Source organism: Tachyglossus aculeatus, assembly GCF_015852505.1.
Source record: "Tachyglossus aculeatus isolate mTacAcu1 chromosome 12 unlocalized genomic scaffold, mTacAcu1.pri SUPER_6_unloc_1, whole genome shotgun sequence".
Classification (NCBI taxonomy): Eukaryota; Metazoa; Chordata; class Mammalia; order Monotremata; family Tachyglossidae; genus Tachyglossus; species Tachyglossus aculeatus.
In genome coordinates, this window is record NW_024044828.1 from 14425291 (window position 1) to 14443162 (window position 17872).

General features: G+C 45.3%; 1 protein-coding gene across 1 annotated transcript in view; it reads right to left on the reverse strand.

Annotated features, from left to right (window-relative positions):
• The window catches only part of TAF3 (TATA-box binding protein associated factor 3), a 129766-nt gene extending 112961 nt beyond the window's left edge, over positions 1 to 16805 (reverse strand). The window contains exons 1-2 of the mRNA XM_038741320.1: positions 16635 to 16805; positions 7319 to 7561 (exon numbers count right to left, since the gene is read on the reverse strand). Of these exons, the coding sequence (XP_038597248.1) occupies positions 7319 to 7561; positions 16635 to 16800 (409 nt within the window). The 5' untranslated portion in view covers positions 16801 to 16805. The remainder of the gene's footprint in view (positions 1 to 7318; positions 7562 to 16634) is intronic.
• Positions 16806 to 17872: the final 1067 nt, after the last annotated feature.

Consider the following 17872-nt stretch of genomic DNA (forward strand, 5'->3'; position numbering starts at 1 on the left):
AGGTGCTTTTTCAAACCACCTTATGTTCTGAAAAGATACAGTAAATTAAAGAACTAGAGTACTTAAGAAAATAAAAAAAAGAAGCATCACCAGCTTAAAATTTACCAACCAAATTTGAAAACAATGAAGTCTGGTCATGCTTCAAATATTCTTCCCCAAAAAAGGCTTATTAAAAGCAACACACTTGTTCAATCATCCAAGAAGATCAACAGAATTGAACAACTATTAGGAAAATATCCTAATATAAACCTGCTGCTTCTAAATCATACACCTGTGTCTAATGTTTTGTGTGGGAAAAAACAAAAACTTCACCCCAATACAATAGTAAGGCACGATAGAGTACAAAATCTGATGTTGTTGAAACACATTGGGAGAATATATTTTATAAGCCAAATCAAATGAAAATTTGAAACGAAACTTAGCTGAAGGACTTGGTGGGGATACCTTCTATAAAAAGATCTTATTTTCTGCTGAACACCCTAGATGAAAGGGAGGGCAAGAAGAGAAGCTGCTGTTTTGGAAGAGGTTTCAGAACTAGGGTTGAATCTACTTATGTTAAAGCCCTGCATGGGGCAGGCCTGGTCCCCACGTCTCAATTCTGGGTTGGGCAGGTTGAAGCCAAATCTGGGAAGGTTGGATCGACTTCAAAAGAAAAATCCCATCTCATTGGGTCCAGCCAGCAAAGAGATGGATATCACTTGGAGACCAAGACTGAAGCATGGTTCATCCCTTGGGCTCACCCAGTGACTATCCATCTTTGGAGAATGTAAGCTGATTTGGCAGGTCCTTCTGCTAAAGTAATCAAATTGATTTTTCCTCAAAATTACTATTTGTTTTTTTATTTTCAACAGACATTTGGTAAACTTTGATTGCATTTAAACTTGATGATGGGTCCCTTTTTGGGTTTTTTAAAAATGTGCCTTATGCTTTATTTTCCTAGATTAATATGGTGTTCTTTTACTTTGAAATCCGCCTTTCCTACTGGCTCTTGTCCAGTGATTTTCCTATCTGTATCTCAAGGTTGGCTGCCTTTCTCATTTTGCCTGTTTCTCCCATTGATTTCTCCTGACTAAAGGGATGCACACATGGAAATTCATCCATTCAAAAGCAATCAGTGTCTGGAATATAGTACACACATGGGCTGGCAGGGGAACTTAACCCAGAGCTTGAACATTTTAGCAACCAGGCCACGGTTGGTGGCTGGAAGAAAAGTGTTCCAGAACTCTCCATAATACCATTATCTTTCCAATTACTTGATACCACACTTGTCTGGTTAATACATTCACACAAATACCATGTGGTCAAATTTCTACTACTGTGGACACCGGGGCGGCTTACATTATGTATTTGGAATGAAGCCTTAAACAAAATGGGTATACTGAGGTTACTTCAGGCTCCTCTGGAGCTTTTAGAGAGCATAATCTTGTTAACCCTTCCACTAATATCAGCTGGAAGATCAAGTGGCAGTAAAAGCAATGTATCAGTTCCTGAAAAAGTTATGGAGGTTATTCTCATTATACTGAAAGCCACAAAAGCCCAGATCTAGGGGATGTTTTCTGGGGGGAAAAACTAGAAACCAAATAATGACTAAAGGCTATTTCCTTGGAGGGAAGAATTCAATTTGATCTATCGAGTTGGACTCTGATCCTTAAAGCATTTCCCTTGGGAGTCCAGAGGTCTAAGAAATTTTAGTGATATGGAAGTAATGGCTTAAGATCCAAGATCAAAGACGATGTTTTCCATTACTACAACCTGCAAAACAGTAAGGCAGTAATTCAAATCTCCTTATGCCCTACAACAATATGGGACTCCAGGAATTCCACTAAGCTATGATGTGTCAGAAAGGAAAAATAATTCATCCCCTTTTTCACATTTCTCCACCTAGCTATGTGTTAGTCACCTTGTCCTCTGTGATTAGAAAACCCTGTGGCTAAGACACCCAGCAAATGAGACAACCAGTGAGGGTTTGGTTGAATTGGTTTATATTAGCACAGGGCCTGTAGTTAAGAGTTTCTTAACAGTAACCATTACTAAAATCAACAATACTAAGTACCTAATGGTTACGATTCTCAGTATTACCAAAATTTCACAGATGGACTTCACAAATCCCTGATGAACTGAAAGACTCTTTATTGAAAGACTCTGCATTTATTACAAAACTAGCGATAGCAAAAAATAAAAACCACAAAGTTCCAAGCCAGGAATAATTACAAAGCTTAACTTTGGACTTATCAATAAGGTCTAATGTAAAGGGCCCGGGAGTCAAGAGGCCCAGGTTCTAGTCTCAGTTATGCCACTTGACTGCTGTGTCACCTTGGGCAACTCACTCAGCTTCTCGGGGCCTCAGTTTCCTCAACTGGAAAATGGAGATATGGGGAGAAAACCCCTGTTCTTCCTCCTTCTCAAACTGTGAGCCCCATATGGGACAAGCACTGTGTCCAATCTGATTACCTACCCCAGTGCTTAGCCACATAGTAAGCCCTCAGTAGATATCACAATGATATGGTAAAGAACTGCCAATAAAATTTCATCTAAATCTACATAAGCTTGGAAACCTTTTCAGTTTATTCTGGTATCTGCACACAGTTGGAGTTCAATATATGCTACTGGTTAGCTGATGGATATTTATATCTCTAACTCTATTAGGGGTACATATTAAATTACTTTAATATGCCCAACCAAGTGGACAATTGTCCACAAATGTGGTCCAAAAGAAAATTAACTTGGTCTCCACCATGTCAACACATTAAGACTGGTGGACAGCTGGCTGCTGACAAAGAAGTAATGCCATCTTGGTTCTAGAATAAAAGAAGTTAAACAGGCACTGTCCTGAGAACTTCTTCCTTCATTACATACTATATATAGAGTTCTCAGAAATACTCTCCACACTGCAAATTGACCATCTGAGGCAAACTTCATATGTTTAAATATGAAAACCTACAATACAGGATTGTATTCATTAACACTTCTCTAAAAGCAGAAAAATAAACCCCAATTTGTTATGGTGAGTTTTTATAATAATAATAATAGTGATGATGGCATTTATTAAGCACTTACTATGTGTAAAGCACCGTTCTAAGTGCTGGGGAGGTTACAAGGTGATCAGGTTGTCCCACAGGAGGCTCACAGTCTTCAACCTCATTTTACAGATGAGGGAACTGAGGCACAGAGAAGTTAAGTGACTTGCCCAAAGTCACCCAGCTGACAAATCGCGGAGCCGCGATTTAAACCCATGACCTCTGACTTAAAAGCCCGAGCTCTTTCCACTGAGCCACGCTATCTCTCCATATACCTGTCTCTCTAAGATATGCCTTGTGCATAAGGTTTCCTGATTCTTATCTAATTGGAGATATAGAATCCTCTTGCTTCAGGTGCTAAAATTTTCCTAGAATGTTTATAAGGTCCTCCTTAAACTCTCCAAGGCTAGAAAATGAAAATGGAACACTTTCAAGGGTAGAAGGTAGATGGACACCAACAGGACCCGCAAGAAGCAGCAAAAAAGTTTTAAACCATTGGCTGAGTGAATGGAAAATTTATGAACTCGATCATCACCTATCAAATAACTCATCTAAACCGAAGAAAAATCATAATTTCTGTTCAGTATTACTGTACGGCAGGGCCAAAAATTATTCTCTTTTATTCTCTTTAGGAGAATAATTTACAATTAAAAAAAAAGAAAACTCTCAGGTTTTCCCCAACAGAGTCTGACAGTCCATTATAAAAAAGTAGCTTCAGCCAGAAAAAGTTTGTCTTATTTCTTCAAATAGCCCCCACTGCCTCCCATCATATCAGGGTGGGGCACGTATTTTTTATGGTACTTGTTAAGCACTTACTGTGTGTCCAACATTGCTTCTAATATTGAGTTGCTTTAAGACAAGCCAGGCACCATACATTTACCAGGCTTCTTGACACCACCAGTGGTCTCAGGGAATCTATAATTCACAACCTCGAGTGCTGTCTGACCATAATTATAATATTGGGTATTTCCTTTCCAACCTTCAGTTCAAAGTACCCAGAAAACAGTAATTTCTCAAATGTGACAACACTAACTTAACATGGTTATCATCTCCAGAGGCAATTCCAGATAAAGGAAGCTAAGTGGTTTGCCCAAGGCCACAAGTTTACAAGGGTTACTATTAGAAAAACTGTTCTAATCTCCCCCGGGATTGCAAATCTGCCCCTCTAAACCACCCCTTTAGACTGTAAGCTCCTGCTGACAGGGAACATATCTACTGACTCTGTGGTAAGGTACTCTCCCAAGCATTTGGTACTGTGCTCTGAGAAGCAGCGTGGCTTAGATGAAAGAGCCCAGGCTTGGGACTCAGAGGTCGTGGGTTCTAATCCCGGCTCCGCCACCTATCAGCTGTGTGACTTTGGGCAAGTCACTTCACTTCCCTGTGCCTCAGTTACATCATCTGTAAAATGGGGAACAAGACTGTGAGCCCACCTGGGACAACCTGATTACCTTGTATCTACCCCAGCATTTAGAACAGTGCTTGGCACAAAGTAAATGCTTAACAAATAGCATAATTATTATTATTATTATTATAGCAAGCACTCAATAAATACCATTACATACTATAATTATGTACCAGAGAGGCAAATTAACTGTGTAGCAAAAAATGAAGAATGGACCATGGTTCTGGCACAATACTGTCACAAAATTGCTGGCTTACATTTAAACATTTGGTGCCTGTTTTCCCTAAAAAATTGGGATGTCACCTGCCTTTACCCAGCAGAAATATTGTGAGATAAAAATGATCACCGCAAAAGTGGTAGAGCTCCTTGGAAGGAAAGCCAAATGGCTTAAATTTTGGCAGACTTATCCCTGAGTAGCTGTGTACAGCATTTCGCAGAGAACCATACTCATGAAGATGTTTAGCAAATTGCACTTTATGGCAACAAAGGTGATTCTAGATCTCCTTGGCTCATATTTGTTGGGAAAGAAGGAAAATCTCCAACCTCCTTCTTTCAAGTCACTATAAAACCCTTTCTGAGATACTCTCCTGTCTACGCAATTTCATAAATTCTGTCTATTCATTACCCTACTAGAAAAGCAGCATGGCCTAGTGGAGAGAGCACAGGCCTGGGAGTTGGAGAACTGGAATTCCAATCCCAGCTCTGCCTGTGGCCTGCTGTGTGATCTCTCTGGACCTCCGTTTCCTCATCCATAATATGGGGATTAAATAACGATTCTCCTTCTTTCTTAGTCTGAGAGCCTCATGTGGGATAGGAACTGTGTCCAAACGGACTAACTTGCATCTACCCCAGCGTTTAGAACAGCACTGAAAACATAATAAGCACCTAACAAATACCATAAGAAAAAAAAGCCAGGTATTATTTGAAATCAAACTTTCTGACCCCTTACATCTTAGCTTGGAAATGATTCAATACCAAATCACTTTAATTGGCTGTTGAGGACTGGGTGGTTGCTAAAGCAAAGGAAACGTATTAAGGAAAAGGTACTAATATGTTGAAAACGATGAAGAGGCCTTGCAACAAAAAGAAAATGGGCATGAGTGTCACTTCCGTGCACTACAACGTGGCTAACTAATAATAGGTATTAGGACTGTGCCTCGAATTACTTAAAAGTCACAGATCTCAGTAGAGTTTCCTGGATTCCACAATACATAAATAATATTTAATGAAGATTATCCATTAATCCAGACCTCAACCCTGTGCCTAACCTCAATATTGTTTCTTCAAGGCGAGCCAACTATGACGTAGCTGTAATAGCTCGTTTCCTGGCTAGATGATGCTACTAATTGGCTTCTCCTCAAAATGCCATGAGAAGTGAGGCAAAGGATTCAAAGGGATGCGTCATGCCTAACTTTTAGATCACAGCACGAAAAAAGATGGAAGTCAGAGCATTTAAAAACATGTCTTCACAGACTTCAAACTACCTTTCAATCAATCAATCTATGGCATTTATTGTGCGCTTACTGTATACAGAACACTACAGTAAGCACTTCGGAGACTACAACAGAGTTATGGAACAGAACACACGCCCTGCCCTACAACAAGCTATCGTCACTAGGAATTTTGCAAATGACACAAATGGGAAGAATTCTATGAAGCCAAAGGAATGAGTTCAATGGCTCCTTTTCAGATTTGCAACATATTACCAACCAGACTGTTGGGTCTGGGTCACTGACTGGGGGGCTGTTGAACATTCTGACTACACTTAAATACTCAATATGCAGATTCAAGTAATGTGAAGCTGAAGAAATCCTTGATGTTTCAGTCAATAATAATAATATTTGTTAAGCGCTTACTATGTGCCAAGCACTGTTCTAAGTGCTGGGGAGGGGATAATCAGGTTGTCCCACATGGGCTCACAGTCTTGATCCCCATTTTACAGATGAGGTAACTTAGGCACAGAGAAGTTAAGTGTCTTGCCCAAAGGCACACAGCTGACAAGTGGCAGTGTGAGGATTAGAACCCATGACCTGACTCCCAAGCCCCTGCTCTTTCCACTGAGCCATGCTTCAAGGAGCAACAATTCAAAAAATTATTTCTGCCTTTCTTCTCATAGAATGATGTACCTGTCACTCAACCAATCAGTCACACTGAGGGTTGTGTGTAGAGCACTGTACTAAGAGTGTGGGAGGGTACAATCTAAGACTTGGTAGATACATTCCCTGTCCATATGGAGCTTCCAGACTAAAGGGAGAAACATTAATACAAATAATAAATGATATAATAAAAACTCAACTGAAATTTGCACCCATCCATTGTTTGTGATTGGAAGGAGCCATATGACTACTTTCAGTTCATCCTTTCATTTCAAAGAATTTCTGATCAGCCTCGAAGTGGGCAGGGAATGTGTCTGTTGTATTGTACTCTCCCAAGGGCTTAGTACGGTGTTTTGCACACAGTAAGTGCTCAAAACATACGATTGAATGAATGAATCAGCCCACTCAAAATCTGTTCTTACACAAGAATTTCACTGAAAGGCTACCTTTACAGCCACTTTCCGTTTTCCCCAGCCTATCGACTTTACACCTCTATCTACTGATTTCCATGGCAATAAAGGCCTCATCTCAGAGACAACTTCGACCACAACGCTGCTCTGCATGCCTATGCCAGCCAGCATGCTGGACTTGAACTGGGTGTGTTTTTCAATTGGCAGGATTAATAAATAATTACTAATTATTAATTAATACACGACACTGGACCATTCTTGTACCTTTCTGGCATTTCATTTTGAAACTTGGGACAGATCACATGATCTGGGTGGGTTAAGAAAACAGCATTAACTAAAATAGTCTCAGTTGTATGAATAAAAACAAATTAGGAAACCAAACACAATCTGTACCTTCTTGAGATGAGACAATGGGTGGCATATAATCAGGAATGTATTCTTTCCTTTCCTCGGCATCTTTACTTCCAGGTTGTGGAAACTGGAGGACATTGTTCTTGCTGACTGGAAACGAAGGAATTTGATGTGGAAAAGTCACAGGTTCAATATTGTGAATATAGTCTTCTAGTTCATGAAAATTGACTCCCATAAGTTGGAAAGCTTCACTAACATCATCCAAAATGGGGTCCGTCCGGCCATCTGAAATAAAATGCAATTCTTTTAAATCTACTGCAGCATACTATAATTATAAGCAGCAGCAGTGACTTAACGAATACCATTAAAAAAAATGAGAACCATAAAGGGCATTTTGCGTTTTAGAAAAATACATTCTATGGATGAAGGCTTCATATTTGCAAACTCTTTCGAGGAGATTCCGCTTTCAATATCCTGGGATAATCAACTTGCACATCATGAACGATTTGTGATGACAGTTTACTGACCCTGTAACGTCACATCAATCTCAGTTTAAGGTGGCTGAAATTAGGCTGGGTAGTTAAAAAAAAAAATGAAATCACTGGACTTGCTTACTATGCTTTTCACCTTTCCACAGAGTTTCCCCTGACTTTGAAAGTATTCAGCATGAGAATTTACAACAGAGTGGCCAATAAAGGTGTACCTGCATCTCAACTCATTGTAAAATCCCTCTAACCCAGATAATGTGGAAAACGGAAGAGTAGCACAAGTAACCTTTCCTTTTCACACCTTCCTGCAGGCATTATCTATGTTAGTCAGTAGTATAGATTTCTGGTTGTTTCTTTGGGTGTACTTCAATCTCCTCTTGTGATACTTCACTTGGGATTCTAGACTCTGAGCCCGCTGTTGGGTAGGGACCGTCTCTATATGTTTCCAACTTGTACTTCCCAAGCGCTTAGTACAGTGCTCTGCACACAGTAAGCGCCCCATAAATACGATTAAATGAATGAATGAATGTATTAAAAAAATCTAAGTCACTCCCTAGACCCACACCTACTGCATGAGACCAGAAACACCACTCAGAGAAAATTGTGTAAGGGGTTAGACTATTTGGGATTTGCCCCCTCAATATTTTGGGAAACTCATGCTCCTTTCGCTACTTAGCATACTATACACTTTAGTCTAATGTTTAGTATAAAACCACCACCAGACTATTCTTCAAACTCTGTCTAGATAAACAGAGGTCTAAGACCTAACTCCATAATTATAAGAAGCACAAATCTATCAAGATCCCAGTATGCTGTGAAATAAGATATGGGACAAATGGGGTTCTAGTCTTAAAATGTGGATAAAAGAAATGGATCCTGGTAGCAGCAAACTTTTCCTGAATCTATATTAAACATGCACTGGAGTTTGTTCCCATTTTCACCACCTTCTTTGTGTCTCCAGACCCTCCACAATCTCCTTAATGGACAGGGCCTTCCCAATACATTTCTTGGAGACCACACAATATGCCACATAGATCTGTTTCTCCAACTCAATGAGTCCATCCCTCCTCCAGTGTTGTCTTGTGGGGCTCACAATCCTACTTAGACTGAAGACGCATACGGGACAGGGACTGTGTCCGATCTAATTAAATTGTACCTATTCCAGCGATTAGAACAGTGTTTGACAAAATTTTACTCTCATTAATGTGTTGATATCAATGATCAATCAACAGTATGGAGTGCTGGCTGTGCGCACAGCACTGTACTAAGCACTTGGGAGAGCGCAATATAACAGATTTTGTTGACATGTTCTCTACCTACAGGGACCTTATGGATACCAATCTTTACTTTTAAACCTAGTGCCAAACATAGGGAATCCTTGTCCAAATTTGACAATATACAAGGAGAAGTTATGAACCAAGTTTGGAGTTAGGAAAAAAAAAGCAAGATCACAGGAAAAAAAAATATGTAATAATGTTTGAACTGGCCATTTGCACCACCCCCTTTCTGCTTCATTTATGTACTTGGATCTCTACCCCTTATTAACTTTCCTTTTCATTCCACTCCCACAGCACTTAAGTACAGATCCATCTGTAATTTATTTTAATGTCTGTGTCCCCCTTTAATCTGTAAGCTCTTTGTGGGCAGGAGTTGATTCTACCTACTGTCATGTACTGGACTCTCAAGCCCTGTACGTAGTAAGAACTCAACGCACATCACTGATTGATCAGTTGTAACTCACTATATACAAAGCAGAAGTAATCCCTAGATTTCTTTCTCACGATACTGAACTTTCTGGTCTTGAACAATCAGTATGCTTAGTACAGTGCTCTGCACACAGTAAGTGCTGAAAAAATTCCACTGATTGATAAACCACCTGTCTTGATCGTAAGTAAAGGAGCTTGGAGAGGAATGAGCAAGGATCCGGGTTTAATTACAAGTGCATATGCATGTGCTAGATCAAAAGTACCGCAAATGTTCAAATTTTGGGAAGTGGAGAAACCTGGACAGAGGTCCCTGGGGACCCTGAGAGAAGCAATCCTTCTAGTGGATCACTAAATGTATGTTTTTAATAGTCAGGGGACACAAAGAGATAGTGAACAGATTTGGGCTAACTAGCATTTGTTTTATGACAGAATTTAGGGAAGGCACAGTTCCTATGCATTTTGAAAATGAAATAGTATTGTCAAGGTGATTATCGATGGGCATAATGAAAGTGTTGAGGTATGATTAAAAACCTGCAAGTTCTGATCTGCTGCCAAGATCATTTTTCTAAAACAAAAGTTCTATCCACATCCCTCCACTCCTTCAGGACCTCCAGCGGTTGCTGTCCACTTCTGCATCAAACGGAAACTCCTCAGCTTCGACTTTAAAGCACTCAAGCACTTTTCATCACTGACATCTTACTACAGCCCAGCCCGCACACTTTGCTACTTTAGCACCAGTTTGCACCACTGTGCCCCAATCATCATTATCATCATCAATCGTATTTATTGAGCGCTTACTATGTGCAGAGCACTGTACTAAGCGCTTGGGAAGTACAAATTGGCAACATATAGAGACAGTCCCTACCCAACAGTGGGCTCACAGTCTAAAAGACTCCAATCGCCTCTATCTCACCATCAACCCCTTTCCCACATCCTCCCTCTGGTCTGGAACTCCAGCCCCTTTCCTACACACCAGACCTCCGCTCTCCCCACCTTCATAGCCTTATTAAGGTCCCATCTCCTCCGAGAGGCCTTCCGCGATTAAGCCCTCTTTTCCCCCGACTGCCTCTCCCTTCTGTCTCGTCTATGGCAGTTGGATCTGTACCTTTTGGGCACTTGGTACTCACCCCACCCTCAGCCCCGCAGCACTTCTGTGCATATCCAGTTAAGTCACTTAATTTCTCTGGGCCTCAGTTACCTCATCTGTAAAATGGGGATGAATAATAATAATGATGATGATGGCATTTGTTAAGCGCTTCCTATGTGCGAAGCACTGTTCTAAGCGCTGGGGGGGGATACAAGGTGATCAGGTTGGTCCACGTGGACCTCACAGTCTTAATCCCCATTTTACAGATGAGGTAACTGTGGCACAGAAAAGTGAAGTGACTTGCCCAAAGTCACACGGCAGAGAAGTGACAGAGTCGGGATTCAAACCCATGACCTCTGGCTCCCAAGCCCGTGCTCTGGAAGACTGTGAGCCCCATGTGGGACACCCTGATTACCTTGTAATAATAATAATAATAACTATTATTATTATTATAATAACAATGATGGTACCTGCTAAGTGGTTTCTATGTGCCAAGCACTGTTCTAAGCGCTGGGGGTGATACAAGGTAATGAGGTTGTCCCACGTGGGGCTCACAGTCTTCATCTCCATATTACAGATGAGGGGACTGAGGCCCAGAGAAGTGAAGTGACTTGCCCAAAGTCACCAAGCAGACCAGTGGCAGAGCCGGGATTCGAACCCATAACCTCTGACTCCCGGGCTCTGGCCACTGAGCCATGCTGCTTCCCTACCCCAGCACTTAGGACAGTGCTTGGCATATAGTAAGCCCTTAAGGAACGCCATCATCATTATTATTATTAGCGTGGCTCAGCAGAAATAGTGCGGGCTTTGGAGTGTGAGGTCATAGGTTAAATCCTGACTCCGCCACTTGTCAGCTGTGTGACTCTGGGTAAGTCATTTAACTTCTCTGGGCCTCAGTCCCCTCACCTGTAAAATGGGGATGAAGGCTATGAGACCCCCGTGGGACAACCTGATCACCTTGTAACATCCCCAGTGCTTAGAATGGTGCTTTGCACATAGTAAGGGCTTGACAAATGCCAGAATTATTATTACTCTCTGGGCCTCAGTTCACTCATCTGTAAAATGGGGATGAGGACTGTGAACCCGACGGGGAACAACCTGAGATCACGGGCTTGGGAGTCAGAGGTCATGGGTTCTAATACCAGCTCTGCCAAATGTCAGCTGTGTGACTGTGGGCAAGTCACTTCACTTCTCTGGGCCTCAGTGACCTCATCCGGAAAATGGGGATGAAGACTGTGAGCCCCACGTGGGACCAAATCACCTTGTAACTTCCCCAGCGCTTAGAACAGTACTTTGCACATAGTAAGCGCTTAACAAATGCCATCATTATTACTATTCTCTGGGCCTCAATTCCCTCATCTATAAAACGGGGATGAAGCCTGTGAGCCCCCCGGGGGACAACCCAATCACCTTGTAACTTCCCCGGCACTTAGAACAGTGCTTTGCACATAGTAAGCGCTTAACAAATGCCATCATTATTATTATTCTCTGGGCCTCAATTCCCTCATCTATAAAACAGGGATGGAGACTGTGAGCCGCCCGGGCGACAACCTGATCACCTTGTAACTTCCCCAGTGCTTTGAAGAGTGTTTTGCACATAGTAAGCGCTTAACAAATGCCATCATTATTCTTATTCTCCGGGTCTCAGTTCCCTCATCTGGAGAACGGGGATGAGGACTGTGAGCGCCACAGGGGACAACCTCATCACTCTGTAACTTCCCCAGCGCTCTGAAGAGTGTTTAGCATGTAGCAAGGGGCTTAATAACACCATTATCACTAGGATTGTGAAGGAAGTGACGGGAAGCAGCATGGCTCAGTGAAAAGAGCCCGGGCTTTGGCGTCAGAGGTCATGGGTTCAAATCCTGGCTCCGCCAATTGTCAGCTGTGTGACTTTGGGCAAGTCACTTCACTTCTCTGTGCCTCAGTCACCTCATCTGCAAAATGTGGATGAAGACTGTGAGCCCCACGTAGGACAACCTGATCACCTTGTATCCTCCCCAGTGCTTAGAACAGTGCTTTGCTTATAGTAAATGCTTAACACCATCATTATTATTAACAAATGCCATCATTATTATTAGTCTCCGGGCCTCAGTTCCCTCATCTGGAAAATGGGGATGAGGACTGTGAGCGCCACGGGGGACAACCTGATCACCTTGTAATTTCCCCAGCGCTTTGAAGAGTGCTTTGCACATAGTAAGCGCTTAACAAATGCCATCACTATTCTTATCCTCCGGGCCTCAGTTCCCTCATCTGGAAAACGGGGATGAGGACTGTGAGCGCCACGGGGGACAACCTCATCACTCGGTAACTTCCCCAGGGCTTTGCAACACAGTAAGCGCTTAACAAATGCCATCATTATTATGATTCCCCGGGCCTCAGTCCCCTCATCTGGAAAACGGGGATGAGGACTGTGAGCCCCATGTGGGACAGCCTGATCACCTTGTAACTTCCCCAGCGCTTTGCACATAGTAAGCGCTCAACAAATGCCATCATTATTCTTATCCTCCGGGCCTCAGTTCCCTCAAATGGAGAACGGGGATGAAGACTGTGAGCGCCACGGGGGACAACCTCATCACTCGGTAACTTCCCCAGCGCTCTGAAGAGTGCTTTGCAACATAGTAAGCGCTTAACAAACGCCATCATTATTATTATTCCCCGGGCCTCAGTTCCCTCATCTGGAAAACGGGGATGAGGACTGTGAGCGCCACCGGGGACAACCTGATCACCTTGTAAGTTCCCCAGCGCTTTGAAGAGTGCTTTGCACATAGTAAGCGCTCAGCAAATGCCATCATTATTCTTATCCTCCGGGCCTCAGTTCCCTCAAATGGAGAACGGGGATGAAGACTGTGAGCGCCACGGGGGACAACCTCATCACTCGGTAACTTCCCCAGCGCTCTGAAGAGTGCTTTGCAACATAGTAAGTGCTTAACAAATGCCATCATTGTTATTATTCTCCGGGCCTCAGTTCCCTCATCTGGAAAGCGGGGATGAAGACAGTGAGCCCCATGTGGGACAACCTCATCACCTTGTAAGTTCCCCAGCGCTTTGAAGAGTGCTCTGCACATAGCAGGCGCTTAACAAATGCCATCACTATTCTTATTCTCCGGGCCTCAGATCCCTCATCTGGAGAACGGGGATGAGGACTGTGAGCACCACGGGGGACAACCTCATCACTCTGTAACTTCCCCAGCGCTTTGCAACATAGTAAGCGCTCAACAAATGCCATCATTATTCTTATCCTCCGGGCCTCAGTTCCCTCATCTGGAAAAAGGGGATGAGGACTGTGAGCGCCACGGGGGACAACCTCATCACTCGGTAACTTCCCCAGCGCTTTGCAACATAGTAAGCGCTTAACAAATGCCATCATTATTACTATTCCCCGGGCCTCAGTCCCCTCATCTGGAAAGCGGGGATGAAGACTGTGAGCCCCACGTGGGACAACCTGATCACTCTGTAACTTCCCCAGCGCTTCGCAACATAGTAAGCGCTTAACAAATGCCATCATTACTATTATTCCCCGGGCCTCAGTCCCCTCATCTGGAGAACAGGGATGAAGACTGTGAGCCCCACGCGGGACAACCTGATCACCTTGTAACTTCCCCAGCGCTTTGCACATAGTAAGCGCTCAACAAATGCCATCATTATTCTTCTCCTCCGGGCCTCAGTTCCCTCATCTGGAGAACGGGGATGAAGACTGTGAGCGCCACGGGGGACAACCTCATCACTCTGTAACTTCCCCAGCGCTTTGAAGAGTGCTTTGGAACATAGTAAGCACTCAACAAATGCCATCATTATTCTTAATCTCCGGGCCTCAGTTCCCTCATCTGGAGAAGGGGGATGAAGACTGTGAGCGCCACGGGGGACAACCTCATCACTCGGTAACTTCCCCAGCGCTTCGCAACATAGTAAGCGCTTAACAAATGCCATCATTATTATGATTTCCCGGGCCTCAGTTCCCTCAACTGGAAAACGGGGATGAGGACTGTGAGCCCCACGTGGGACAACCTGATCACCTTGTAACTTCCCCAGCGCTTTGCACATAGTAAGCGCTCAACAAATGCCATCCTAATTCTTATCCTCCGGGCCTCAGTTCCCTCATGTGGAGAACGGGGATGAAGACTGTGAGCGCCACGGGGGACAACCTCATCACTCGTTAACTTCCCCAGCGCTTCGCAACATAGTAAGCGCTTAACAAACGCCATCATTATTATTATTCCCCGGGCCTCAGTCCCCTCATCTGGAGAATGGGGATGAAGACTGTGAGCCCCAGGTGGGACAACCTGATCACCTTGTAACTTCCCCAGCGCTCTGCACATAGTAAGCGCTCAACAAATGCCATCATTATTCTTATCCTCCGGGCCTCAGTTCCCTCATGTGGTGAACGGGGATGAAGACTGTGAGCGCCACAGGGGACAACCTCATCACTCGGTAACTTCCCGAGCGCTTCGCAACATAGTAAGCGCTTAACAAATGCCATCATTATTATTATCCACCGGGCCTCAGTCCCCTCATCTGGAGAAGGGGGATGAAGACTGTGAGCGCCACGGGGGACAACCTCATCACTCTGTAACTTCCCCAGTGCTTCGCAACATAGTAAGCGCTTAACAAATGCCACCGTTATTATTATTATTCCCCGGGCCTCAGTCCCCTCATCTGGAGAACGGGGATGAAGACTGTGAGCCCCACGTGGGACAACCTGATCACCTTGTAACTTCCCCAGCGCTTTGCACATAGTAAGCGCTCAACAAACGCCATCATTATTCTTCTCCTCCGGGCCTCAGTTCCCTCATGTGGAGAACGGGGATGAAGACTGTGAGCGCCACGGGGGACAACCTCATCACTCTGTAACTTCCCCAGCGCTTTGAAGAGTGCTTTGGAACATAGTAAGCACTCAACAAATGCCATCATTATTCTTATTCTCCGGGCCTCAGTTCCCTCATCTGGAGAACGGGGATGAAGACTGTGAGCGCCACGGGGGACAACCTCATCGCTCGGTAACTTCCCCAGCGCTTCGCAACATAGTAAGCGCTTAACAAATGCCATCATTATTATTATTATTCCCCAGGCCTCAGTCCCCTCATCTGGAGAACGGGGATGAAGACTGCGAGCGTCACGAGGGACAACCTGATCACCTTGTAACTTCCCCAGCGCTTTGCACATAGTAAGCGCTCAACAAACGCCATCATTATTCTTGTCCTCCGGGCCTCAGTTCCCTCATGTGGAGAACGGGGATGAAGACTGTGAGCGCCACGGAGGACAACCTCATCACTCGGTAACTTCCCCAGCGCTTCGCAACATAGTAAGCGCTTAACAAATGCCATCGTTATCATTATTCCCCGGGCCTCAGTCCCCTCATCTGGAAAACGGGGATGAAGACTGTGAGCCCCACGTGGGACAACCTGATCACCTTGTAACTTCCCCAGCGCTTTGCACATAGTAAGCGCTCAACAAATGCCATCATTATTCTTCTCCTCCGGGCCTCAGTTCCCTCATCTGGAGAACGGGGATGAGGACTGTGAGCGCCACGGGGGACAACCTCATCACTCGGTAACTTTCCCAGCGCTTCGAAGAGGGCTTTGCACATAGTAAGCGCTTAACAAATGCCATCATAATGCTTATCCTCCCGGCCTCAGTTGCCTCATCTGGAGAACGGGGATGAAGACTGAGCGCCACGGGGGACAACCTCATCACTCGGTAACTTCCCCAGCGCTTCGAAGAGTGCTTTGCACATAGTAAGCGCTCAACAAATGCCATCATAATTCTTATCCTCCGGGCCTCAGTTGCCTCATCTGGAAAAAGGGGATGAGGACTGTGACCGCCACAGGGGACAACCTCATCACTCGGTAACTTCCCCAGCGCTTCGCAACATAGTAAGCGCTCAACCAATGCCATCATCATCATTATTCCCCGGGCCTCAGTTTCCTCATCTGGAGAACGGGGATGAGGACTGCGAGCCCCACGTGGGACCGCCTCATCACCCTGGAAGTTCCCCAGCGCTTAGAGCGGCGCTTTTCGCACGCCGTAAAAGACACCGAAACGATGGCTGTGAAGGGGGTGAGGGTCCGTCGTGGCCTTACAGAGCTCGGAGTATCGGTGGCAGCCCCGGCCGAGCTGCTGGAGGTAGCGCTGCAGGACGTCGGTGAGGAGGTGGCAGGCGCTCAGCTGCACCGAGTCCCAGCCCAGCGCCTGGCAGATCTGCGCCACCGACACCCGCAGCAGCGAGCGCGAGTAGCTCTCGCACATCCCGCTCCTCCTCCTCCTCCGCCGCCGCCGCCCCGTCGTCCTCGTCGTCGTCGTCGTCGCCGTCGCCTCAGCGGAGCCGCCGGGGGACCGTCCCCGCGGCGGCCCCGCTCCCGGCCGCCCGGCCGGCCGCCATTTTCGGGGAAGCTCCGCCTCCAGGCCCCGGCAGCGGCTGCCCGGCGCCTCGATGGGACGGGGCGGCGCCCGCGCATGCGCGCGCGCAGGCGCCGGCCGCTCCTCATCGATCGCTCGGGAGCCTCCGCCGGCCGGGGCGCGCTCTCGCGAGACTTCGAGGCGCGCGCGCGGGGGCCTCGCGGCGCCCCTTCAGACGGGGTGGTCGCCTCGTCAATCAATCGCACCTATTAATAATAATAATAATAATAATAATTATTATTATTATTATAATTGGCATTTGTTAAGCCTTTACTACGTGCCAAGCACTGTTCTAAGCGCTGGGGAGGACCCACGTGGGGCTCACAGTCTTCATCCCCGTTTTACAGATGAGGGAATTGAGGCCCAGAGAAGTGACTTGCCCAAGATCACACAGCAGACAAGTGGCGGGGTCGGAATTCGAACCCATGACCTCTGACTCCAAATAATAATGATGGTGGCATTTATTAAGCGCTTACTATGTGCAAAGCACTGTTCTAAGCGCCGGGAAGGACACACGTGGGGCTCACAGTCTTCTACAGATGAGGGAACTGAGGCCCAGAGAAGTGACTTGCCCAAGATCACACAGCAGACAGGTGGCGGAGCAGGGATTCGAACCCATGGCCTCGGACTCCAAATAATAATGATGGTGGCATTTATTAAGCGCTTACTATGTGCAAAGCACTGTTCTAAGCGCCGGGGAGGACACACATGGGGCTCACAGTCTTCATCCCCGTTTTACAGATGAGGGAACTGAGGCCCAGAGAAGTGACTTGCCCAAGATCACGCAGCAGACGGGTGGCGGAGCCGGGATTCGAACCCATGACCTCTGACTCCAAATAATAATAACAATAATGATGGCATTTATTAAGCGCTACTATGTGCAAAGCACTGTTCTAAGCGCTGGGGAGGTTACGATGGGATC